This window comes from Thermobia domestica, chromosome 8 (assembly GCF_964235325.1).
Source record: "Thermobia domestica chromosome 8, izTheDome1.hap1.1, whole genome shotgun sequence".
NCBI lineage: Eukaryota > Metazoa > Arthropoda > Insecta > Zygentoma > Lepismatidae > Thermobia > Thermobia domestica.
In genome coordinates this window covers 251,110,927-251,129,097 of record NC_137461.1, presented here as the reverse complement: position 1 = coordinate 251,129,097, position 18,171 = coordinate 251,110,927, and the positions used below count along the sequence as shown (strand labels likewise).

Genomic DNA, 18,171 nt, shown 5'->3' with positions numbered 1-18,171 from the left:
GTACATCACGCTCCACTAGAGATACGGTCTTTTAATCGCTATACCGAAGTTACGAATATTAGAACCTACTATCCTTCATAGAGATACTTTCATTCAAATTTGAGAATACGCATTTCGAAAGCAAATAATGCAACTACGACTTATGCGGGAAGCCCTACAAGTTCTCCTACAAGCCCTACAAGTTGTATCTTGACACTTAAAAGTATTCCTCTACATTAGTATGGGAAGTCTGAAATATTTGGTCCTGATTTATTATTATTTCCAGTTATTTTCCCATTTTAACATATTCAAATAAATCTTGGAAAATTTTCCAATAGAATGACATGGACCATCAGTCAGTTGGCGCATGTTTAGACAAATCCCAAGCTGCTCTGTGGATGTTTAAGTCACAGATTCAGTGTCTGTTCAGCGATGTTAGTGAAGAGGTAGTACTATCATGGTCGAGAACTGAATACTGGACAAGTTTGCGGTACAATTTTGTACAGGGATTGTTCTAATCCTACAGCAATATTTAAAAGTGGTACCAAGAGTTTCAAAGAGGAAAGTTTGGCTTGGAGGACGCTCCAAAATCAGGTTGAATTATCTTCATCTGTGACTAACGGAGACATTGCTGCAGTACGACAAATGCTAAAGACAGTCAGACGTGTGGCTTAATCCCAACTAGAGATGTCTTTGGGCATTAATGATACGTTACTTCGTTCCATTTTGCGAAATCGCCTTCAAGTTAGAAAGCTTTCTACCTTCTGGATGTCACATAACTTGATAGACTCGTAGTTTACGGTGCTGTGAAATGGTGAAAAACTGAAATCCTGCCTATGTGAAAAGTATTGACAAGTGAGTAAACGTGGCTCCAGCCAAGACTCAGAGCAGAGTGTGAGTGTTCAAAGATAAGGACAACCCCGTTGATATTAAAAAATTCGTATCAATAAAAAAAGAGTATGGTCGTAGAGAGGAATATTAGAGCTAACTGCGTTAAGGAAATAAACAATTTAGAGGTAGCTAGGATACCGAGGATTGCTTGTGTAGAAATGTCAAAGCTTCACGATAACGCTCCAAAGTTTGTTTTTAATATTTGATCAGTACTGGAATAAAACTTCAGTTATGACCTGACTCTATGACACTTCTCGCGGTTCCCCCAGGTGAAAAACAGACAAGAAATGACACTTGACAAGCGATGTTAACCTCCTAAGGACTTGGACGAATGGTGAGCCACGATATCAAACAAAACATGACAGGGTTCGTTTGAGGACTGATTTCACTGATTTCAAGTGTCGGAAAAATGTATGAATTATCGTGTTAATTGACAGTTAATTATCGTATAACACAATCCGTCTGCTGTTATCGATGTTTCTTATCCATCACAAATCAGAAACTGCAAAGTTCATCGTCAATGATCGCTCTGCCCTTTCCGAAGCACGATATTTTGTTGCCTACTTACTTACAGACTGATTCACTTTTTCCTCTTTATCACTTAGTTAAAAATTTGATCATTACGCACTATTTTAGATTTTAATTGCACTGGAATAACAGCATACGTTGCGGACTACTCGTATAGAACGAGTAAATGGAATTCTGAACTTTGGGACGTTTCTTGAGAAAACGCTACGGAATGGCAACAAGCTTAGGTGGTGGTCTGTTCTTACCGTGAGCGAGGTTATGATTTTCAACTGAACCTCATGTATCATTTACACACCAGGTGTTTCAAGGGAGCAACTTCAATAATTTATTTTATACAGACTGTAAAACAAAAACACATTTCGCACATTACTGGATACAGGGAAGGTCAAAATAACTTAACATGAGCACTTGTTGCAGCGAGGCAGACGTCAAACAGTAGTTAATTTCTTGTCACATACAAGTTACCTGATCCCTAGTCACTGAGACCACCGCGTCTACAATTCCGCAAATCTTGAACATTGGCAGGCTTAGAGTGGAATATACACTGGATCTACTGTAGATCCATAGATAAAAATGGCAGGGGGCCGTCTGAAGCCAGACGAATATGATTACTTTGCCCACCTGTTTCAAACCCATCCTGGAACTGTCTTTTAGATAACACCGGACAAAGCGGAAATGAATAAAACCATTATCTTGGGTGAGAAGTATAACGTAAACTTTTCAAAGCTGCTCTTTCCTGAAACAGTTCATCCCCTACAACTAAATTTTGAAAACGAAAGGAATTTTGAATCCTAATACTCTCAGAATAATGGAACTCAAGCAATTATATGAAGGAAGCAGGGTTACATCACAGAATCAGACATTGCAGGCTGCGCAACAGCATGAAGAAATATGGGGCTGGACTGTATACTGTAGGGGTAAATTTTCATACGTAAATTGAACGTAATTTACTACACGTACAATGTTAAGTCAAGTCTCCATGCTCTGTACACAAATAACATAATACCTTAAAAAACATGGAATGTTAATTGTAATTTGGATCAGACACAATAAGGAATGTCGTTATTTAAACATCATACAAAACCACATTTCTTCGACAAATAATAATGACCTTCACTACGTCTTATACAAGTTCCCATTGGAATTAAAATCAAGGTTTTTCCTGGATCGCACAACACTTCTAGTTAACCCTGATGAAAATCGTATATTTACAATCATAATAAATGTAGGTATCATTCCATTCAATTAGAAACATACATATGTACATATTTACAATATTTTCGTAGCTTATAATTTGGCTAATTAAATTACAAAGCACAACTATCACACTACTTACATATATACACAAATTAAAGTGAAAACAATTGGTTTACTTCTACACATTTGAACGTGGCCACATTTGTACCTTAACAGCAACAGTAATTACGCAAACGACACTATCAATCCTACAACCATAACTTACGAAGTGACATTTTTTCCGAAGGAAAATCGACAGTAATTATTCAAGAAGGAAGTTGCACACCAAGAAAACTGACATATCTTTATTATAAATAGTTAAAAACCTACGGAGCAATTATTTACTTTTTATACTGGCATAAAAAGATCATGACTAATATTGCCTTCATTATAGCACTATGGATGAAGAACGAGTAACAGTTCTTGCGATGCTATGTCCTGTATGTAAATAAAACTACATTTCAACATTTCGAGTGAATAATCACTGAAACAGAATTACTATTTTAAAATTTAGGAAAGCACTACGAAGGTTTTACAACTAGCACTGTAAGAATTGCTTTAAGAAATTAGGAGTTTCCTTTCTTTTTAAACTATGTGCTTGGTTTTATTGTGGAGATGGTATTATCTAACAATGATAACCATATTTCATTGCTCGATATTAATTTTGGATTTTAAAAATGAAAATTAATAGGAAAACTTTTATCTCCATTTTGCCTTTCGAAAAACAGAACCTCGACTTCTGTGAAGTTTTCGGTTGTTATCTGCAGGGATGCAATATAATAGGTTATCTAATCAGTTCATGGTTTTTCTAAGTTACTTTTGATTTGTGTCTTTAAAAAGGTTTGTCATATTAATATTGTATTTATTAAATGTCAGTTTCTCGTTACTTTTGATAAAATGGCACTTCAATTTTACGTATTTACCGGTTGTTAATAGCAAGAGTGATTTACAGTAAGCTCTTTTGTTTTATTCTTTTAGTGTAAATAATATAAGTACTCAATTTCTTCTAAATAATTCTAACTGAATGGAGTTTGTTAGCACTATAAAAATAAAATAAAAATCACATTTGTCATCGTAATCACCGAGGCAGCATAAATGTACTTCTTTCTTGTGGTGGCTCATTTATAAATTCTTGAAGCAAATTTGGTGTCTTACAAATGCAATTGAATCGTGATTTGTGTGTTCAATGGTATTTTTGAATGCAGAAAAACATGCCATCCACGTAACGATAATATCTAGTGGATCTCTTATCCGTTAATATTTTGAGGGCCGCAGTGGCCAAATAGTAGACCGTTCACTTTGGTGCATGGGGTCCTTGGTTCGATCCCAGTTCAACTGAGCTTTGTGGTGAACAAACACCGTGTGCGTGGGTTTCCTCGGGGTTTTTCCGTTTCTTCCCACTTTCTTCATTCATCATCATCACAGTCTCCTTCAGCTAGCCGGCATAATCGCGGGACGTAAAATTAGAGATTACATTTCATTTCTGTTAAAATTTTGGTGGCAAATGGTTGAGCGTTGTTTGCTAGACAGTAGGCAAGAACTACTACAGATCGTTAACCATACCATGATTGACAAAGCAGTGAAACGCGTCAGTATCAAGGCAAACTTCCAAAACTACTTAATTCCGCAGATTTCGAAAGCTAGTATATGATTTTGCATCAGTTAAGACCTTGTACTCAATTGTCAGACGTACAGGTATTGATGAATATTATGTTCAAGATACTAATTTTAACCCAATTGGCGTTTAGCACTGTACTAATTTGGTTTTAATAAATTCGCTATTCTTTGATGTGAACTTGGCATTCTTGCGAATTACGCAACCATGATCATTTCGTAGAAGTTTATCTGTCTGTTATCCTTGCTTCTGTATTTCTGTAAAATCTTGCTTCGGTAATCAGTGCAACTACAAGTAGCATACTGGTTGCTCTTGTCCTATTTAATGCACTATAGCTGACTCTTAGCAAACTCTTTCATCATGTGCTGAACCTAAAATGCCACCTCCCACTTTCAGACTGCAACTAGTGTACACTGACTGGTATCCACCAACGATCGGCTCAAGCTAGTCATGAACTCACAATTAAAATGAGTTTCCTGTTTTATACTCATGATACTATCGGTTGCTTTTTTCAAACGTACTGACTCAAATGCTAATGAAAAACTCGTTGTACATCGTATTAATAACACTCAAAACACGAAAGTGCAACTATTTCCAATCGGAACGACTCAAAATTTGGAACAGGCATACCTACATTCCAATGGCATTAAACCACCTGAATGAAGTGGAAAAAACACTAACTGGTTTCAAGACTTACTGCACTGATAATTAGTCTTGTTACTAAAATGTGAAATGGACTCATATGCCTGGTGTCCTTAAACGTTTTCCTATTGCTGTACTTAACCAATTATGTTTCTCCATAACCCAAAACATACGGAACTGCCTTTAATAGGGTGAGCATTCGAGTGTGTTATAGAATATATTGAATATTTACAAAAACGGAATAGTTGGATTCAAAACGACCCTTTTTAATTTAAAGAAAACTACAAAAAAACTGCTGCTGTTGCTGTCATATACCAATTTTGGCAAATGAGCTTCAAGTTGTCATGTGGAATAACATAAAACCTTCCAAATTTTTATTCTGAGCGGAATGCTGTGTTTCAATACTTCACGAAAGTCCCTCGACAGTAAGGTTTTTATAAGGCCTCAACTCTATGTGCAGAACGGAAACCTGAGGGATATGATGTTATTCCAAGACTAAACTGAACATTTTTGGTCATTTAAGCCAATGTTTAAAACATTGATTATAAAATAAATTATTATTATATACACTATTAAATAAATAAATGCAAGCCTCTATTACTGTAAGAGACTACCATCACAAAAACAACGTCTACCTACAATATCTTAGCGCTAACTACAATTTAGAAAGAGCAATACGAATTTCAATAATTTTGTTAAATTCTAATTGAAGTTGATCGCGAACAGTACTTACCCAATGCACCGTAATTTTGAGGCCACTTCCCTCTACTATAATCTAATGATGGTGAAAAAGCTGATGTGTTCCTGTCAAAAGAATCTCTTCTCCCTGAGCTATTGGTGCTCAAACCTAACCCTGAAAGCAGAAGTTATATTCAGAATAGAACTGCATGGCTTAAGCACCAAAAGCATTACAACCACTACGGACGTCGTTCCATATCGAAGAAATCAGGTTTCCCAAATCATCATGTTGCACTGAATCTTCTGACATTTGTATAGTTTTGTATTATCACGTGTTCACTACAAAAACACATTCTTGTGCATCATAGAGGCCTTTTCTAACGAAAACGTTAATGTTTATAATTCAAATGGAACGACAACATATTCTTACCCATTTAGTGTTCTTTCTATCCTCTTAATTTTCGTCGTACGATAGTTTTATAGTAATTGTCAGCTAATGATATGTTAATGTCTTTTTACACTTTAATCCAAGGAGTGAAAGACGATTCAATATTCAGTATTATTTCGTGAGTGACAGCCCTGTATAAATCTGTTTAATGTTTAATTACTTTACCTCACACCGGTTAAATATGTCTCATGCCAAACTCAATTTTACCAGTCCGAATTGAATGATTGGAAGTATTTCACTTTATTTAATTGTTCGAATAATATGGACAGATGAGGTTTGAATCTACATTAAAAATAAACTGTGAAGTGCACGGCGAACAGTATTGGAAGTAAGACATTTCTTGCGTGAAACAAAAACGTTTAAGGAAGAAATACTTTTTACAAAGAAGCAAAAATTAAAGAGGTTTGAATCTAATAGCAATTTACTGTCTGCCCAAAGATTTCATCTTTGAAATCAGATTTAATGTTATTTCCTTAAGTTCAAATTTTGTACGCAGAGATAAATTTCTTCTAAAGTTCGTAGTTTCGCAAATACTAATTCGCTAATAATCAAATGCTCCAAAATAATAATAGTTTAAAAAAAATTGAAATCTACGTGGCCCTGAAATTCATTTTTGAATACATTTATACTCACTGGTAAATACAAGAATGTCAACTTCCGGAAACCTCGCAAAGTACTCATTCCACTCACGTCAACACTTCAAAAATTATGAATTGAAAGTACTAGAACTGTGCTATGAATGTTATATATTACTGATAATGTTAATAATCTTAGTCTCATAAATTCAAAGTTAGTTTATATTATTTGGTAATTTACATTAACTAAAGTTTGAACAAAAGAAAAACAACACTATAATATAGTATATTTTAGTTACTATAAATATTTACATTCTAGTTACCTACTGCTCTTAACGGACTATGTTCAAGGCAACTGTATAAAAGCACAGGTTCACAGAAAAGGAATTTATATAATTTGAAGTACTGTAGATTTTTTGTGAAATATCCCAAGATTTATCTTTTGATATTAGCACGATCAATTAGTCACATACAATTTGCTGAAAGAAATTAATAGCAACTACGAAAGCACGCAATGTTAAAGGGGTACAAAACAGAAAATAAAACATTGAAAATTTGTAGAATGCATTAATGATGTTTGGCATTGAATACTGAAGTTGCTTTTAATGAACTAGTATATTCAGAAATGAAAACAAGATTGTATAAGGTTACTGAAAGGACTTGAAATTCGAAAACTTAAAACAAGGTAATGTCGATGATAAATGTAGTTACAAACGACACAATATAAAATAATGAAAACGATCACTTTCATTTGGCCCTCTGCTCTTTCCTTTACGAGAAAATGTGAATGTGTCCAAACTAACACACGTTCCATTTAATATAAGACAAAAACATACTTTTCCTTTTCAGGTCTTTCAGGAAAGACTACGTATTTAAACACAGGAAGAAACTTACACCAAAGGAAGAACTATGCAAAGAAGCAAATGCAAAGGGAAAAAGCACTGGGAAAGTATTTGTGATCTCGGTTTCCGACAAATACAAGGAAATTCAGAATCTGAGAAATGAACTTTCCTTTGTAAAAGTACCTTCTATTCGGTATCGATATTTTAAACCAAAACGATTATTATTTTATAAAAACCGATAAAATTCTAATGCTGTTTGATTTGACGCATGATTCTCTGATTTCACTATGTTTATCCAAATAAAACTGTTAAGAAGACAACGGAAATGATACCACTGAAGGTCGGTTTTTATATTCCTCTCTCTAATTATCAGTTTGAATTGCATTGTGATCACTACTTTGTTAAGAGTATATTTTGCGATAATTGCTTTACCTGAGATTATGAAAAAACGAGAAATAATCTAATATTTATCAGAGGGATAATTTCAAGATAAAAATTTCTAAGACGTAAGAAAACTAATCATAAAGCTCAAGCGAAAGGCAATCATTGTACAGAAAAGCCTAGGATATCAAAGTTTTCATGTTTCTATGTCACAGTTTATGTTCCACAAACGCCACTAAATACTATTTCAGGAATTAGTCATTACATCAGAAATATATATTTACATTTTGTTCTTTCACAACATTATTAGATGAAACTAATCATAAAATAGTTAACAATATACACACACTTTCATTACTATAAAATATACATAGTAATTTATATGTATATACACACATACATGAATTTAATAGCTACCTGTACTGAGAGATCCGAGCGCAGGTGAACCAATGGTGCCCAATGTGCTGTTCCCATAGCCAAGGCTGTTATTCTGCTGCAGCCCGAGAGAGCTGAACCCACCACCCAGACTAGAGGACTGCAGGCCTACGAGGGAGTGACAGTTGCCGTTAACAGGGAACATACTCAATGTGCTAGTTATTAATCTGGTCATGGATAAATATGTACACACAAGCAGAGGATTCATATACAATTGAGGCGCAAGGTAAATTCATTTACAAAAGGATAACATTCAGGTAATTTAGGGTAATATCTGTGGATGAAAGTTAGCTAACAACTTACAACAACTACTTTTTGCGAATATTTTAAAAAATACAAATTGCTTTTAACATTCACCTCATATAAAATACTAGCCAGCAAAGGTATGTACCAGCGTACACAACTTATTTCGTCAATTTAGCATGGAGGATTATTTGAATATAGTGAAGTCTGATTAAGGACATCGATGGGACATGATTTACCTGTCCATAAATGAGAGATATCCGTTTCAGAGAGAATACCAAATTTAAATTACCCATACCTCAGGCGGTGATTGCTTGTAGCATACAGTACATATATTAGTTGTAAATCGAAATATACGCTAATACGGAATACTGTACTGTGCTGATATTACTGATTTTCGAAACAGTGAAAGGAGACTATTCTTCGTCGACAAGTATATGAAGTTCTTTATTTTCGACGCTGCAAGCCCCAATGGAAAGAGGAACAAATTTATCAGGGAAAGGAAGAAGTGTCCCTTAGAATTTAATGGCCACACGACTGACTTTCAACGATTGTTTTTACTTATGCAATGTTTTTCAGGATTCTCACCGGAAAATTTATTGTAGACAGATAACAATTTGTAGTTCAGCTTGGAATTGTTTTGGTGTCGGGATTCATAAGGTCACTGATTTATGACAAAAGACACTTTGTCGTGGAAAGACTTCCTGTCTACTGGACTTCATCGTAGATTTACTCTCGAACTACGGACGTACGTATGTACTAGTGCTGTTAAAATTATTCGAACACACTACTTTAATGAATTAGTCGAATTTTAACGTCACTAGTAAGAACTGTTCATCTTAAAAGAGCGAGCTCTGTTCCGTAATAATAATTTTTGTCCATGCAAAATGATCTTTCCGTATTATGGTGTTCGTTATGGAACGTGTCCATTAACGGAGGTTTCACTGTATACACCGTTTCGTAAATTAGAAAGAGTGTAGTTCTCTTCGAATTGCAGCCAGATGTGATCTACTCCATTTGAAATTGAGAAAAATGCACAGGAAGCTTCACTTTTTCAGTCACCAGCAAAAGTGTGTTTTGTAACGATGTCCTTAATGATAATTTTATATGAATGTCTAAGAGGAAATAATTTTGTAATTTTTTGCGCCAAATTACACCGGAACTAAGAGTCCAGGTAATCCAGGTTTTATTATATATTCATAGTCGACAATGAAAAAGTTAAGTTTTACTCTAATTCTGTGACATCCAGTTTTGCATGTTGGAATTGCGAAGCCCAATTAAATTAAATTCTGTATGAACTAAGAAGGATTATACACAATACAACTTTATTTTACCTCTCAATTTGGAACTGTGGTGAAAAGACAGCAGCATTTCATATCATAAAACCCAGCTCCTCATCTCCTGACGTTTAGATATCATGGGATAGTTAAGGTGAAAATCTATACGCTTTTGCTATCTGCTGACGGCTGGTGCGATTGAAAAAATTCCACCACTTTAGATTGAAAACTACCTATTTCAAACAACTTCCATTTCTTTTCATTTTTTGTATGGTTACTCAGAAGTCCATGATGTTCAGTTCAGCTCGAAGCAATGCTTCTTTCAACGTGTTCAGCATTAAATTTCCGTTTCATTCGCTTAATCTGATTTGATATTACATTCCCTTCAGCTGCGATATTCTATGAAATGTGGGCCTACAACTTATCGTGAGGGCCAACCACATGATTTCCCACTAGGATTCGAACCCGGGTCTCCCGCACCGAGGGTACGCAAGCTATCCACATAGCCACAAAGGGGTTCTCAACGTTTTATCCAATTAAAGTACAGACCCTCCAGCAACTTTCACCGTTAAACACGCGTGGTGCCCGATAGCAATGTGCACCTTTGTTCGGAACGCAGAGCACGAGTTAAGAGATCCCATCACGACGAAATTGAAATACCGCTCACAGTGATTATGTGATATCTTTCAATAGCTAAAAAATAATCGAAAAGTGGAACAAGAGCACCCTAGACAATATTATTTTACATGAGATACCGTTATCACGACTCATTTATCTGCTTTCGATTTCCAGCCTTTAGAAAATCATTCATTTTTGCGTTTTTAAATGGCAGCAAACGAAATGCTACTAGATGACTAGTGATAACGCTACCTCACGCAAAATAATATTGTCTACGACGCTTTTATTCCAATTTTAATTACCTTTTATCTATTTGAAGATACCACATAATTACTGTAAAAAGCGGTATTTTAATTTTGCAGTGATTAGGCCTCTTAAAACACTGATATTGTATAGCAAGATATGTCTGATAATTCAGCGTATAGTTTCTCTTTCTGGTGCCACCTTAAACAGCACAGTAGACACGTAGTTCCAGACTTGAAGAACTAGAATTAAGAATCAGAGAGGAAATCGCCTGAATTCTTAAATCTTATGCATTGTCTTGTAAACTGTCCGTAAAACTATAGAAATATCAGGCAAAGAGACAGATTGTAGTCATTTATTAGATGTAATACATATCTTAATTATTTCTTTCCATAAATGTGGGGTGAAGTTAACAGGATCAAAAATCCAAAACAAATGAATCCAGTTCCATAAACTCAAAATCCACTGTCTATATCAATCTTAAAATTTTCCTATCTTTTCAGATGCACATGATAAGAGTTATGCCATTCTATGTACATAAGATGCCATAACGAAAGGCAGTAACTACATCACAAGAATATACGCGGTAACTTGAAGAAAAAATATAGTGAAGAGATCTGTTTGTAGCAGTGTATACATGGAACTTAAAGTAGCTTTAAACAATCACTAGTAAGAGCCACTAGAACCAATTGTATTCATAAGCATTCTTCACAGTGCTTACCCTCATTGTTACATAAAACTATGAAAAGAAACTAACTAATTGCTAGTTTTCATTTTTGACCGAAGTAGTTACACAACCTTAAAAAATTCTGTTCTCGTTAACAATTAAGATTCAGTTTAATAAATCGATATTAGTATCACAAACAATTATTCATAGGCTCTATCTTTCAGAGCCAAATGCGAAATGATTTACCTATCTACATACGCATGTACTTTGAACCTAACCTAAAGATATTTTAAAGTAGGAATTTGATCCTACACTGAATGCCCTTAAAGTCATTATTCAGTCTAATTTACTTTTTAATGTTCAAATTAAATAAATAAATATATATATATATATATATATATATATATATATATATATATATATATATATATATATATATATATATAAAAAAGAGGACAGACTACTTATCTATTACCCTCTCCTCGTGACAGTAAAAGGCGCATTTTTTTCTTCTTTCAAACAGGAACGAGGGTCGTACTCTGACAAGCTTAAGTGTTGAGAACTATCTCTAAGATCTTCGGCAAAATATTTTCTCGAATGTTTAAATAATCCGAAATTTTCAGATTGCAACTAATTTTTGGAATATATCTATAGATATTAATTTCCGATGTATTCGTGACAATGTTCATCACCTTTTCGCCGCTGTTAAGTTTTTATTTATTCTTCCCTATGTACACTCATGTCCAAAATTATTGTCGCTTGTCTATAAATACGTTGTTCTAAAAATATAATTTGATAACGAATTCGCCAGATATTTCTTATAATGTTAGTATGTGTATGGTATAATCGGCAAAGACATGTATGTGGCAAATTTCATGTCAAAAGAGCAGTAAATAAGAACAATAAAACAAAAATAAACTTTCTTGTCCATTTAGCAACATTTTGTTTTACTCATTCTAATTTTCGTATTTTTCCTATGAAATTTACCACAAATATACATTTCCCGATTATACACATAGTATCAGTATTAAATGTATCCTGCAAAATCATTATCGAATTATATTCTTACAAGAAGACAGTTATACATACGTGACAATCATTTTGGACATGAGCGTACCTGCTATTAAATATGTACTGGGAAGGATCTCGGAAACAGTTTATAATACATGTTAGTGATCTCAATTTAAATAGGAACATTTACACAATCTTATGTATTCCTGTCGTCCCATTAAGGATTCAAAAACGTACACGGGGAATTCAAACAAGTATTTTCAAATTCAACCATATTTTAAAACTACCTTTATACACGCTCACAATGAAAAGGGGGGAAAATCATGCTAGAATAAAAATGCACAGCACATTACATACCCAAAATATACATAAACGTGAAAGAAAAATGCCCTGTTAAATGTACTTAAAAATCAAAGGACTCTGCATGTCAGAAAATCACCATACCTCCAACTGTTCCTCCATTAGATGCTGATGAACTGTACAAGGATGGTTGTTGATTCCCATTGTATATAGAAGCTGGAGGGGTCTGGATCTGTTGCGGCTGATTACTTAATAGCCTCATGTTGTTACCTGAATGAAGCCATAGCGAAAATTTGTTATATACCAGCACCAATTATCTTTCTTTAAAAATAAAATCATGCCATTGCATGCAAGCATACACAATATATACAAGAAACAAAATTCCACGAAAAGTAGACACCATTCGACATTATTTACACACAGTACATGATATTTTACAAAGAATTTAACTGGAAGAAATAACGAGGGTCTTGATGGGCCTTACTGAACAATTAGGTTCTTAATTTTTTAATTAATTTATAGCTTCCGTATATATGTATCTTTCCAAACAATGAACAATTTTTTTTTTTGGATTATGCTAGATAAGGAAAGCGAAGAAAACTGCAAAAACAGTATATGAAACAATTCACATAGTCGCTACATTTATGGCTTCTAGTTCCAATTGTGTTCCTTTAATGGTGTCATTACTACGGATTATTTTTTCTTTCCCTCATTTCATTGCACGAAGGTTTCGATAACTGCAATACAACAGAATAACAGTGTCATTTTATAAGTACTTCCTCCGTGTTTCATCTTATGGACTACGACGGTACTACACAAACTCGTCGACAAAACTCAAGTATCACTTTTACAATTCTACAAAGCACCATGCATACAATACATTACGTTCAAAGCCCTACCTATTCCTATTTCAGGTAAGATACTTATTTCATTAGTAATTGGCGGGTGTGTTTCAGGTCGCACGCATAATTCCATCTCTCAACAGTATTGAGTTTTTTCGTTGTAGGAGCTAGATTGATCAAAACAATCAGCATCAAAACTGAGTCTGTCGAATAGAGAGTAATTACTTCTGTGCAGTTAAAGAAAAGATGGTGTCTGACAAGACAGCTGGACAAAGCAGATCGTGTTCTGTTGCAAAGGGCGACAAACTTAGAACGTTTAATGTCTGTTCTATAACCGTAATGATACGATTTGTAACGATGATTAAAAAAGTACTTAGAATATTTGACAGAAGAGAGCAGTAAGTAACCTTAGTTGCCTAGAAACAGCGTGAAAGAATACTTCACAGCGACGAATAACCCTTCCCTTCGTTTTGTTTACAACACGTGGAGCTTTTGGTGATCCGTCAGCTATACTTAACCGCACAACACATACTTACGAAATAGAGAATTGTCTTCAAGCAAAATAAACAGCAATGTCAGAATTTGGGAGGACATGTCTGTTGTGTCTTATGATTTAGAAAGTCGAAAGTTTAAACGGGGGAACAACATCCTGTGAAAATGAAATGGAAGCTAGCCTTCTCAAACTATTACAGATAATTAAAAAGTGCCTAATACACTGATACATGATCAACGACCGGAACTTGACGAAGAAATTGGACACATTTTATATACATATTCGTTCAAAATGGGTATCCCAAATGTTAATCTCACACAAAGCGACAAACAGTTGAGATTTACAGACAGCTACATTACACAAACTTTTGAATGAACGAACAGATTTCTCACATGCATGATGGATGAAACGCAGATTCGTTACGTGTGGAAATAAACCATTAAACACCTTCATTTTATAAAATCCATCAATATCAGTAAAAAGTCATGCTATCTGTTCTTTGCGACTTGGTGCATAATTTTTGGAAGAGCTACAATAACAAGCACTTATTCTTGGAAGTAATGCTATGAAAAAATAGCTGACTATTAGTAGACTCTTCATTACGCAAATGCGATTATTCGTAATGGAATAAAATTAATTTTACATCTCACGGTCTATGTACTCTATAGGCTAAAAGAAACTAGTGATTATGACAGGGTGGAATAAGAATGTAGGAGAAAACGGCAGAACTCTCACGAGTACGATGTTGTCCATTACAAATTCATATGGGGTGGAATAGAACCAGGGACACGTCAAAGCGAATCCCCTACCATTGAGGCACCGTGCCCCTTTAATGTGGTTTGAAAATACGGAAGAATTGAAAAAGTTCTACGGTACAATCAAGCAGTTGATTTAAACTTCCATTTCCACAGATCTACAGAGTAGATGGAGAGACCAGTACAGGGTTGTGATGTACGAATCAGATACGAATTTTCCGGATGTCCTTCCCACATTCCAATTCACTTCAGAATTAAAATAAAGTTGGTACTGCACAGCAATCTTATAGTTTCACATGTCAACACTGCACAATGAACGCCGTGATGTGCCGAGCTGGAAAGACTAACAGCTTGTGTCAAAAGATTTCTACGTGTCCTTGACTTCAAGAAGTGGCATGCAAAATTTCTGAAGTCAGTGTAGCGGCTTTATTGCGAAGTGCTTGGCCGAGGACAAGCGAAGAGGCGGCTGACCGAATTAGAGAGAACGTTAAGACAAATCTGAAGAAAAAAACGAAGGTTCTTGCAGATGTATGTATTACAATTTACAATACTGAGGTCCTTCAAAATATGATTTATCTACAGCCCTACTCTACTGGCTTTCAACTGTGCACAATCTGAATGAGAATCAAGACACGGACTGGAATTCTGAGTTGATTCTCAACCGGCTGGCTACCACGTGATTCAATGCTACTGAACACATTTTCAATGCCATCTTCCACGTGTTCAGGATGGTGAAGCGACATAACGGCCAAGTCTGAAAGCACTGAGACCCACCAGGCCCTCAAAGTTAATGTGGGTACGACTAACCTTGAAGTTAATGTGTACGAGCTGAGTATATGGACCCCTTGTTGTGCCTGTGCGACGGACGGTACCTATGTAAGCATAGTGTAGATGTTCTTCCGTCTACAGCTGTTTCCACTGGCGATTACGGTTAACGTACACTTCCTGTACGAAAGTGAAACTCTTCATTCCGCTTTTGCATTTAGATATATCGTAGATTGGTCGCAGAAGACTCAAATTTACCAGGGTCAGGTGACATAAGTGTGGAGATATAACAGATTTCTGCAGTTATCGCGGAATTCCGGATGAACATCCATTCTAGGTCTCAGGACGAAAGAATGCAGTTCTTTCATAAAACTTTACCGTCTGTTGAATACTTTACAATATCTTACCTTTACAAAGCTAATGAATTGAAACCTGGGAAGGATTTTTGAAAAATTTCGTACTTGAGATGTATCCCCTTCAATCCATTCAAATCAATATAAAATAATTCATAAATTGTGTGTCGTCATAGAAGTATGTTTACTGGAGATAGGGTTTCTCATCTGATCTTCGGACATGCAAAGAGGGACAAATAAATTACCGGACTGAGATTTTATATCTGTAGCCTTTTCATCAATATTTACATATCCTCTAAAACGTTTTCAAACCAACTATCTTGGATCCACTTATAGTGCAATGTTTCTTTTGATCATGTTTGAAAATCTCATACATAAACAAGTGTATGTGTAAGGAAGTAACTGATATTTTTTTTCTTTCTTTTTTTTTTTTTTTTAACGTTCCAGCAACTCTAGTTTCTTTTTGTTCAGTTGAGAGGAAAATATTACAGTACATTGTTTCATAACTTTCTCTTTAACCAAATATACAACTCTCAGTATCATGCTTACATTCATAGTTTTCCCCACATGCATCCGCAAAACAAAATATTATTTGATGGAAAATAGGACTCCAGCAACAAAAAAGAAAATTAATATCAAAAGTGTATACGTTTACATTTAAAGCATCACTGGCGGAAGACGAAAAACAAATAAATAAACTGAAGGAAACCACACATTGTACTGTGTTAGTTGGAAGGATCAGCGGACGAGGAATTAAGACGAAAAAAGTTACTTTAATAACAAATAATGTTATATAAACTTATATTTCAAGTAGCTATCAACAAGCATGCTCTCCCATCTATTCGCTCTACAAACTATACAACATTCCTCTCTATGAAGTCTTGAGAGGGCACTGTGGCTGTGGTAGAGCTTTTACCTCTGGTGTGTGGGGTCTCTGGTTCGATTCCAGGCAGAGTAAAACTAAACTTGTGGTGGACAACATCGTGTCCGTGAGTTTTCCCGGGGTACTTCCGTTTCCTCCCATTCTTTATCAATTATTCCATTATCATTCACTTACCTCAATCATCGTCTCCCTTAGCCTCAAGGGCACAACATGAGACGTTAATCTTAAATTTTTAATTTCATTTTCATGTAAACTGGAATATTTAGTTTTATTTTCTATGAACTCTTGCTTGCAAATCTTCGAAAGCATCCAGCTATTTATGACTAGAAAACAGTCGAACAAACTTTTCGACGTACCTGGTCTCCCTTTTACCCAATCCTTTCTACAACAGAACTCACTGATTCCGCCAAGTTACAGAAACTATTCTATCTGCATTCGCTCATACATAAATTGTTCGATGTGTGTTACATCATATTCTTTTGTGTGATAGATCATACGGTACACCAAGTTCAAAGTTGGCGTGATGAATAGACATTACCTACGAACCTTAAGGCTATGACACGTGCATATTGCTTAAGAATTTTAAACATTTATAAATCGTTATCCTGAAAAACCACTGTTGTTCCAGAAGTACACTATTCCAATATGCAGAGATGATCAAATTCAAATGGGCTTGAAGTAAGACTTTCTTTTTAATACAATTACCTACGACAGAAAATACAGGATTTTGATGGACGAACATTAAGAGAACGTTATCTACGTATATGCGCTTTTGTATCCGCGAATTAGAGGATTCATTTTTTTCAAATACCACTACGAAAACACGAAATATCATAAGGCTAGCCTAATTACTATTTAAGTCGCTCAGTCGGTAAATGTATGGGAAAACTGGTGGCTACTATCATCATCAGCACCACGTAATCTTCCCATACATTTACAGACTAAACTACACTAAACAAAGCCAACAATCACTAAACAAAGCGGAAACTTAACCAGGTCCGTGTCTTGGAATATAACTACTCAAGTATGCAACTCACTTCCCGTATTACACGAATATTACATTTAGTAGATTTTTAAGTAACGCACTAACGTAAGTATTTACAGAACACCCTTACACCACAAACAAAGAGAAAATGTACTTACCTGCTGTTCCTGCATTTACTATTACAGGAGCTGGAGAAACTAACCGCATTGGCGTTCCATTGCCAATGCCTCGTACATTGCCCATCACTATTGAGCCATTTTGGTCGTAGTATGCAGGAATCACTTGGTACTGACCCTGAACCTAGAAAAATATAAACAAAACGATTAAATAAATTTCCATATATATGGTCGTGAAACCAGAAGATTGTAACTGATCTGTTTAGTTGTAGTGTTAATATCATATTCGGAGCAACTACAGAAAGGATTAAAAGCTTTGAAACACGAGATTTTTTTTTTCCCTTTCAATACTGATATGTATCGATGACTT

The 18,171-nt window shown here is 35.1% G+C and overlaps 1 protein-coding gene across 8 annotated transcripts in view; it reads right to left on the bottom strand.

Annotated features, from left to right (window-relative positions):
* pum (pumilio) overlaps positions 1 to 18,171 on the bottom strand; it is a 344,999-nt gene that overhangs the window by 31,642 nt on the left and 295,186 nt on the right. For 6 of the 8 annotated variants that reach the window (XM_081769606.1, XM_081769605.1, XM_081769608.1 and 3 more), the window contains 4 exons: positions 17,844 to 17,985; positions 12,754 to 12,879; positions 8,233 to 8,358; positions 5,625 to 5,744 (listed from right to left, as the gene is read on the bottom strand). In XM_081769606.1, the coding sequence (XP_081625732.1) occupies positions 5,625 to 5,744; positions 8,233 to 8,358; positions 12,754 to 12,879; positions 17,844 to 17,985 (514 nt within the window). The remainder of the gene's footprint in view (positions 1 to 5,624; positions 5,745 to 8,232; positions 8,359 to 12,753; positions 12,880 to 17,843; positions 17,986 to 18,171) is intronic. The other 2 variants (XM_081769609.1, XM_081769610.1) reach the window with 2 other exon arrangements.